General features: G+C 43.2%; 2 protein-coding genes across 2 annotated transcripts; one reads left to right on the forward strand and one right to left on the reverse strand.

The window, feature by feature from the left end:
- Nucleotides 1-4,632: 4,632 nt before the first annotated feature.
- Nucleotides 4,633-5,328, forward strand: thrsp (thyroid hormone responsive). Its single transcript, XM_071358155.1, has one exon. The coding sequence runs from the start codon at nt 4,728-4,730 to the stop codon at nt 5,172-5,174; it is 447 nt and encodes a 148-aa protein (XP_071214256.1). The 5' UTR covers nt 4,633-4,727; the 3' UTR covers nt 5,175-5,328.
- Nucleotides 5,329-5,805: 477 nt separating this feature from the next.
- On the reverse strand, nt 5,806-8,202 carry ndufc2 (NADH:ubiquinone oxidoreductase subunit C2). The gene is made up of 3 exons (XM_071358156.1): nt 7,890-8,202; nt 6,371-6,514; nt 5,806-5,995 (listed from the first exon to the last, which is right to left on the reverse strand). Exons 1-3 carry the CDS (start codon nt 8,023-8,025, stop codon nt 5,946-5,948), a joined length of 330 nt encoding a protein of 109 aa, XP_071214257.1. The 5' UTR covers nt 8,026-8,202; the 3' UTR covers nt 5,806-5,945.
- Nucleotides 8,203-9,717: the final 1,515 nt, after the last annotated feature.

The following is a 9,717-nucleotide window of genomic DNA, read 5'->3' on the forward strand; positions in this document are numbered from 1 at the left end:
TTCCAAATACAATGCTTTTAGTTTTAGAAATATTTAGGGGTAACTTATTCCTTGCCTCCCGTTCTGAAACTAACTGCAGCTCTTTGTTAAGTGTTGCAGTCATTTCAGTCGCTGTAGTAGCTGACGTGTATAGTGTTGAGTCATCCGCATACATAGACACACTGGCTTTACTCAAAGCTGCCTTGTTCGGCGGCAGAATGACAGATTTTTACATTGTCTGCTCGGGGATTTGATCTTGCAACCTTTCGGTTACTAGTCCAATACTCTAACCACTAGGCTACCCTGCCGCCTCTACGCTCTAACCACTAGGCTACCCTGCCGCCCCAAATTTTTATTTTTTTATTCTCATTTGCAACTGCGACCTGGCCAAGATAAAGCAAAGCAGTTCGACACATACAACAACACAGAGTTACACATGGAATAAACAAAACATACAGTCAATAATACAGTAGAAAAATAAGTCTATATACAATGTGAGCAAATGAGGTGAGATAAGGGAGGTAAAGGCAAAAAAAGGCCATGGTGGCGAAGTAAATACAATATAGCAAGTAAAACACTGGAATGGTAGATTTGCAGTGGAAGAATGTGCAAAGTAGAGAGAGAAATAATGGGGTGCAAAGGAGCAAAATAAATAAATACAGTAGGGGAAGAGGGTAGTTGTTTGGGCTAAATTATAGATGGGCTATGTACAGGTGCAGTAATCTGTGAGCTGCTCTGACAGCTGGTGCTTAAAGCTAGTGAGGGAGATAAGTGTTTCCAGTTTCAGAGATTTTTGTAGTTCGTTCCAGTCATTGGCAGCAGAGAACTGGAAGGAGAGGCGGCCAAAGGAGGAATTGGCTTTGGGGGTGACCAGAGAGATATACCTGCTGGAGCGCGTGCTACAGGTGGGTGCTGCTATGGTGACCAGCGAGCAGAGATAAGGGGGGGACTTTACCTAGCAGGGTCTTGTAGATGACCTGGAGCCAGTGGGTCTGGCGACGAGTATGAAGTGATAGACTGCATCCAATTGATTGAGTAGGGTATTACATACACTACATGGCCAAAAGTATTAGTGGATTCTGCTATTTAGTGGATTCCCCTTCGAATTAGTGGATTCTGCTATTTCAGCCACACCCGTTGCTGACAGGTGTATAAGATTGAACACACAGTCATGCAATCTCCATAGACAAACATTGGCATTAGAATGGCCCGTACTGAAGAGCTCAGTGACTTTTAATGTGGCACCGTCATAGGATGCCACCTTTCCAACAAGTCAGTTCATCAAATGTCTGCCCTACTAGAGCTGGCCCAGTCAACTGTAAGTGCTGTTATTGTGAAGTGGAAACATCTAGGAGCAACAACGGCTCAGCCACGAAGTGGTAGGCCACACAAGCTCACAGAACGGGACCGCCGAGTGATGAAGCGTGTAGTGTGTAAAAACAATTGTCTGTCCTCGGTTGCAGCACTGCCGAGTTCCAAACTGCCTCTGGAAGCAACGTCAGCACAAGAACTGTTCGTCGGGAGCTTCATGAAATGGGTTTCCATCGACGAGCAGATGCACACAAGCCTAAGATCTGCTAAATGCTAAATGTCGGCTGGATTGGTGTAAAGCTTGCCGTCATTGGCAGTCTGATGAACGAATATGGTTTGGCGGATGCCAGGAGAACGCTACCTGCTCGAATGTATAGTGCCAACTGTAAAGTTTGGTGGAGGAGAATAATGGTCTGGAGCTGTTTTTCATGGTTCGCGCTAGGCCCCTTAGTTCCAGTGAAGGGAAATCTTAATGCTACAGCATACAATGACATTCTAGACAATTCTGTGCTTCTTATTTTGTAGCAACCATTTGGGGAAAGCCCTTTCCTGTTTCAGCATGTTTCAGCGTGAATACCTTTGGGTTGAATTGGAATGCTGACTGCGAGCCAGGCCTAATCGCCAAACGTCAGTGTCCGACCTCACTAATGCTCTTGCAGCGAATGGAAGCAAGTCCCCGCAGAAATATTCAGTCCCCGCAGAAATATTCAGTCACTACAGCTCTCTCTAGTCCTCCTCTAGTGGAAAGCCTTCCCAGAAGAGTGGAGGCTGTTACAGCAGCAAAGGGGGGGACCAACTCCATATTATTCCCCATGATTTTGGAATGAGATGTTGTACAAGCAGGTGTCCACATACTTTTGTAGTGTAAGTATAGGGGCATGGTGACTAGTGTACTTCCTGTTCCTTGGTCATGTACTACTCTACCACTCTTCACTTGTCTAATTTTAGGATTTTGTGCTGAGACAGCTAACCTGACAAGGACTGAGTACATCTGTATGCTAGTACCCCGAGAATCCAAACAAAGGTGGCGTTGGTATGAAATATGCTGCAATACTGGTATCACATTCTTATCAAACTGTAATTTTGAAGGTTGTACAGTACACTTGACTATATGTTCAAATGAAACATTCCCCCCCTACTTAAACAGGTTTTCATAAACTATGTAAACAAAAAGAAAGTAATCTATATCTGTTGGATGACAGAGTAAAGTCATAACTGCCAGAGCATATGGGCTGATTTGAGACATGGTTTTAACCACAGCCTCAACGAAGAAAAACAAAGGTGATATTATGCACACATAACTTGAGATAACCGGTGCTGCAACGGGCAAAAAGATTTCTTCATCCACAGTCAGCGTGTTGCACTGTCCATGGACCACTGCCAAACAAAGGAAAGTAGGGCTGTCCCTGACAAAAACAAAACAAATATTGGTCGACCAAGAGTAATCTTTTCCTGGTCAAAATTGGTCTACATTTTTTTAAACGTATACTTTTCCATATATAGACACACTATGTTTGATGTAGGGTTACTGAGCTTGTCTGATGCTTTAAGCACGGCCATTAAAAATGAAGGCTCACAAATTACTAAAGCGGGAGCCAGAGATCAATATAGCCTAACCAGAAGAAGAAACAAAAACCTGTTCTGGACCAGCCTTCTCCCGCTGCTGCCAGTAGAAGTTAATGTACCATTTCTACTGATCTGTATGCCAGTTATGATTTTCATGTGCACATTTTTGTGGAACAGCTGTAATTTAATTTATAATAAAGTCTTCATACCTCAAAATGATGTCTAAATTAAAATGATACAAATCTAAAAGTAACTTCTATTGCCATTGCCAATATGTAAATATAGCCTACATAAAGCCAACAAGTAAAAACATTGCAACCCACGCAGGTAGAAATATCCTGATAAAGATGTATATCCCATAAATCACATTGGCTACGCACGGTCTGTCTGCAAGGAACCTGAAACATTGTATCAACTATTAACTTGATCCAGCCTGCTTGTGCTATCAAACTTGTAACAGTGTATAAAATATTCTGTCCCCTCATCGTTTCCCACTCGTTAGCTCGCAACAGACAGACACAGCTGTAGCTGCACAAGGGATAAGAAGTAAACCAACATGTACAAATGACCTCGACTAACCTGTTCCCTGGCACACTGACTCGGTACCGCCTTTGAGGAACCTAACTGTACTTCTATGAGTAATCAGGTGCAATGAATAAATTAACAACTTGTAAATGGAATGAAATAAAACAAAAATTTGTTTTCTCACAAATGTAGCCTAGGTTGTGCGCTCTGCAAACAACGTGCCCACATCTACAATGACAACGGTAAGACTGTAATAATAATACATTGAATGCATTAACAGAATAAGTAACCAAACAAACATTGTTGATTAGAAATTATGGTAAATGTACTACTGGTGATACTGGTGTGCCACCCCCGTGGCCTCTACAATGGATTAGTCCACCCAGACAGGCCTCCACAATGGATTAGTCCACCCAGGTGTAACAGTATTGCTTCCGTCCCTCTCCTCGCCCCTACCTGGGCTCGAACCAGGGACCCTCTGCACACATCGACAACTGACACCCACGAAGCATCGTTACCCATCGCGCCATAAAAACAACTACTTCAGGTCTCAGAGCGAGTGACGCGGCTTTTGTGGCGCGATGGGTAACGATGCTTCGTGGGTGACTGTTGTCGATGTGTGCAGAGGGTCCCTGGTTCGAGCCCGGGTAGGGGCGAGGGGACGGACGAAAGTTATACTGTTACACAGACAGGCCTCCACAATGGATTAGTCCACTGAGACAGGCCTCTGCAATGGATTAGTCCACTCAGACAGACCTCTACAATGGATTAGTCCACTGAGACAGGCCTCCACAATGGATTAGTCCACTGAGACAGGCCTCTACAATGGATTAGTCCACTGAGACAGGCCTCTACAATGGATTAGTCCACTGAGACAGGCCTCCACATTGGATTAGTCCACTGAGACAGGCGTCCTGTGTACCATATATATTTGCCACTGCTCGATTAAAAAAAAAAATCTGTCGACTAACAGCCCATCAACCAGTCAACTAAATGGGGTCAGCCCTAAAATAAAGCTTGTGAAAAGCAAACAATGACTTATTGGTCATTGTAACTGTAATGTTGAACCATGTCCCTCATGGGATCACCCCATCCTATTGCATAACTGCAGTTGACCTATTGGTCATGGTTCAACATTACAGTTACAATGTCCCTCATAGGATTACCCCATCCTATTGCATAACTACAGTCTACCAGCCCGGCCCACCTCAGGTAGGCTTATCGTAGCCTATAAAGCCCCAATACTCCCCCTCAGCTCCTTGCACTGCATTCAGGCTTCCAGCCCCATCCCCACCCAGGAAAAAGCCATCTCTGCCATAACCGTCCGTCCACCTGGAACCTCTGCCATGCAGTCTGCCGAGACCAACACCAAGCTGAACCGGGGTTGCCTGCTCCTGGCTCTGAGGCGCTACAGCGCTGCAGTTCACAACATGGAACAGACTGTCCTCCTCCCCAGCCTACTCAGAGATGTGGAGTCAGACGAAGAGGAAGACTGTTTCCAGGACTGTCACTCTGCAGCCGGAAGCTCCTGTAAAGACCTCTATGACTACTATCTGATGCTGAAGGCTGTCAGGAACACAGTGGAGAGTGGTCTGGTCACGCTGGATGACCGCAAGGCCAAGACCCAGACCTACCTGGCCCAGAATAAGACCCTGGAGCCCATGCTGGAGGCTGACCCCGAGGCCTTGTTCCACTTCCACCTCAGGGGACTGTTCTCTGTCATGGGAAACCTCACCAAGAAGTCCCAGGGCGTCACGACCAAGTACATGGACATCATCGGAATAATGAATTAGAAGACTCAGGTTAACCCCATCGACAAAACAAGCAAAACATTTTTGGGGCTTGAACATAACTAAGATTTACACCTGTCAAGCTGTTTACATATACTGTCAATAACACCATGTCGTGTGTAAAATTGAATTAAAAAGGTGCTTTTGTCAAAACTGACTTCTGCATGTCTTTGTTGTTTTTGAAATGTCCAAGACACTTAGTGATTAGAGTAAAATAACACATACAGCAGCTACAGGATGACATGTGTGTCAGCTGATCTACTTCCCCATTATGTATTCATCAAGACTAACATAGCAGATAATATTAGATACATCTAATTATGTGTGAATTGTGTCCTCATGATCTTCAGTTAAAGATGCAATTAGTTTAAATCAGCTACATGTTTATTAGGGATGGAGGGGGGAGTGTGACACCAATTAGGCCCCCCCGAGGACTGGAACTGCCCAGGCCTGCAACCTGTCACAAGCTTTCAGCTCGACTTGGTGATCGAAGCCTGGGCTTCCAAGGCAACTGTCACATTAAATTATGCTATTCTATATCCATGAACAACAGGCGATAATACGACCTATTATCTGAAACATAATGACAACACTTTATTGGAGAGGAATAATATTCTGTGTAAACAAGAGCACATTATTTGAGTAGGATTTATTTTATTATATACAAGACTCTTTAGGATTTGACATAATGTAATGGGTGATCGCATTAACACCAACTAGGGACTACAGAGACAGGTGGTATTCTGTTCTCTCTTCTCCTTCAGCCTCCTACACTCAGCGAATTGGGTGAAAAGGCTCCACAATCTCAGCGAATGTCTTCTTCTCTGTGGAGATTAACAAAAACACTTGATTACATATTTAATAAAAATGACTGACATATGTACATATCAGTTAGTTGCCCGAGTTTTGTGAAACAAGCTGGGTTGATTGCTCTGTGTATGTCAATGCCATATAAAATGTAAGAAATCAATAACATCAAAATGTGCCAATGACGTAACATTTGGTGCAGGATGGTAGGAATGGTATTTCTTTGCGGTCACAGCTAGAGCCTGATTTGTGACTAGAAGAAACAGGCCTGTGTAATTTATCTGATGGTCCCATGAGAACATTATGAAGCTATGGGGGTGTTGCTAGAATCTAGCCTAGTGATTGACTTGAACACAGAGGGATTCATGTGAACATCAGTCCAATCCATTTACCTTTGTCTGAAAAGTTCTCTGGGTGGAGTCGTACGTATTCGTTCATGTCTCGGTCCAGTCTAGCGTATGTGTAATTCTCGTGTTTGGTGACATGGTAACCAATGAACCAACCAATGGATGCCAGCAAGGCTTGCCGGTGAACACCTGCAAAGACAATGACAAATACAGGTGGGTTGATCGATACAGGCCATTGATCGATACAGGTGGGTCCACCCTGTCCGCATATCATGATGACACTCACCGGTCTCGATCAATGAGAGAATATTTGAAATAGACAAAGTAGCAGCGTACACATTGTTGGATTAATTCATGACGCAATTTTTTTTTTTAATAACAGAGATTTTTCTAAATTCAAACTGGACCCCCTGCAACTGTACACAGTCATTTTATGAGACTGCAGTTCCCACAAATCGAAAACATAGATAGTATTGCCAATTCCTGGGTAGTTAAAAAAAAAAATCCCTGACGTTTTTTAAATTTATTTTTTATTGGCAGACCTGTAACTTCTAGTGTAATAGATATCAATTTGGGAGGGTTAAATCCCATTCTGGTGTTACAATGTTACAATCTGTAGCTAGTGTTAGCCTAGATCAGCCTGGTAAAGTGTCATTTCTATATGATTAAAATACCTATAAAGCCTATTTTAATTTGTTGATGGTTACATCGACGCTATAAGACATCCTGACATGACTGAGGATGGGTATAATTTGTGGAACGTTCCAACAGAAATCTGTTCCAAAAACATGGTAAAGTACAAGGTTGTCAACAAAAAACGCATAAAAAAATAACATGATCAATTCACCTAGCTAACTAGCTGCAGAACAGTGTAACAACTCACCATGTAGCTTTTTATTAAATGTTTTGTCGATAGGCTACCAGAGTGAGGACATTTTTCGGGAATAAACATGGGGAGTGAAACATTTTTAAATAGACCACTCCCTACCCGGTATCTTATTCTGCCGTTATACAACTTTGTATGTGTTGTTTGTTGGTAACCTTGTTATTTACGTGAAGTTTTTTTTATAACAGATTCCTTTTGGAACCTTTAACAAAATTATACCAAACCCCATGACTGATATGCTGTCAGTCAACTGAAATGGCCACATTTCATAGACCAATCGATCCCAGTTATTATTGCAGACTAGAAAATATATTTTCCATCATTCAGTGTATTATAATGTAACGTTACCTTCTTGAACATTACATTTACAGAAGACAGTAAATTTTTGTTAAGAATATAAGCTGGCAAGCAGTGTTCTGATGTTTGTAATCAGCTGTCAAGCTAACTACCAGTCACAGTATGTGTTTGTAGCCAGCGGTGTTAGCTAGCTGACTAACGTTAAATCGTTACGTTTGTTTGATAATTAAAACAGCTAGGTATTATATAGCCTATGACATTAAAATGATTTGACCTGGCTCTCGGTTGAGATCAAACTAGTTAGCTAACAGTTAGTTACGGTACTCTTGTTTAGCGGCTAGCGCTAGGCGACTCATGCTAAAGTGAGCTAGCCATCCCTACCTGATTTCATGGGCGGCCTGCGGTTGATGGCATTCTGTAGCATCGCAGAGCACCAGCCGATAACACCGAGCCAGACCGAGTTTCGGTTGATTATTCCTGGAGGTGGAAGGGCCTTCGCCTCATCTGGGAGCCCCATGTCGGGAAAATACACTGATCCAAACAATTATTATAAACTGACTTTATTGACTAGCCTGTTAGCGCTTCACCTCACAGAGGAAACCAAGGGCATATTATTTAGCCGTTCAGTGTAACCGTGAAACCACTCCGTCAAGGAACCAAACAGATGGTTCCGCACAAAAATCAGATTCTTCTCTTTTTCAGTTCACAAAATTCCTTTTATTATAGGCAACCATATTTGCATGGTTTATTTTCATCAAAGATAAACACATTTTATTAATTCAATAATTTTGCCCCAACTCTCTAAAGTTGACTACATTTCAATTGGCCCTGACACTGTATATAGCTTCTTGTCCTATTTCTTATAGGACTGCACTGTTGGGTAGCGCTTGCAAGTTAAACATTTGTACTTGTGCATGGGACAAATAAAACTTGAACTAGTTGATGGTTGGGAATATTTTGCAATATTATTATTTTTTTGAGCACTGAGGTAGATACAGAGCATTCAGAAACTATTCAGACCCCTTCCCCTTTTTCCGCATTTTGTTACGTTACAGCCTTATTCTAAAATGAATTCAATAAAAAACAGAAATAGCTTATTTACATAAGTATTCAGACCCTTTGCTATGAGACTCGAAATTGAGCTCAGGTGCATCCTGTTTCCATTGATCATCCTTGAGATGTTTCTACAACTTGATTGGAGTCCACCTGTGGTAAATTCAATTGATTGGACATGATTTGGAAAGGCACACACCTGTCTATATAAGGTCCCACAGTTGACAGTGCATGTCAGAGTAAAAACCAAGCCACAAGGTCAAAGGAGTTGTTTGTAGAGTGCGGAGACAGGATTGTGTCGAGGCACAGATCTGGGGAAGGGTACCAAAAATGTCTGCAGAATTGAAGGTCCCCAAATACACAGTGGCCTCCATCATTCTTAAATGGAAGAAGTTTGGCACCACCAAGACTCTTCCTAGAGCTGGTCGCCCGGCCAAATGGAGAAATCTGGGGTGAAGGGCCTTGGTCAGGGAGGTGACCAAGAACCCAGTAGTCACTCTGACAGAGCTCCAGAGTTCCTCTGTGGAGATGGGAGAACCTTCCAGAAGGACAACCATCTCTCCAGCACTCCACCAATCAGGCCTTCAAGGTAGAGTGGCCAGACAGAAGCCACTCCTCAGTAAAAGGCACAAGACAGCACGCTTGGAGATTTCCAAAAGGCACCTAAAGGACTCTCAGACCATAAGAAACAAGATTCCCTGGTCTGATGAAATCAACTCTTTGGCCTGAATGCCAAGTGTCACGTCTTGAGGAAACCTGGCAGCATCCCTTCGGTGAAGCATGGTGGTGGTAGACGAGGAGGCTGTAAAGTAAAAGAAATTTGGAAAAAGTGAAGTGGTCTGAATACTTTCTGAATGCACTGTACTTTTCTCCTTCCCCCTTCTGACACCTAGGTGGCCTGCCCGCTCCAAGACCTCTCCATCACGGTTGACAACTCCATGGTGTCCCCCTCCCAAAGTGCAAAGAACATCGGCATGACCATGTTCAACACCCTGTTGTCCTCTATAAACATCAAAGCAGTGACTCACTCCTGCAGGTTCACGCTCTACAACATCCGTAGAGTACGACCCTACCTCACACAGGAAGTGGCGCTTGTCATCTCCCGTTTGGACTACTGCAACTCGCTGTTGGCTAGGCTCCCTGCTTGTGCCATCAA

Source organism: Salvelinus alpinus, chromosome 21 (assembly GCF_045679555.1).
Source record: "Salvelinus alpinus chromosome 21, SLU_Salpinus.1, whole genome shotgun sequence".
NCBI classification, from domain to species: Eukaryota; Metazoa; Chordata; class Actinopteri; order Salmoniformes; family Salmonidae; genus Salvelinus; species Salvelinus alpinus.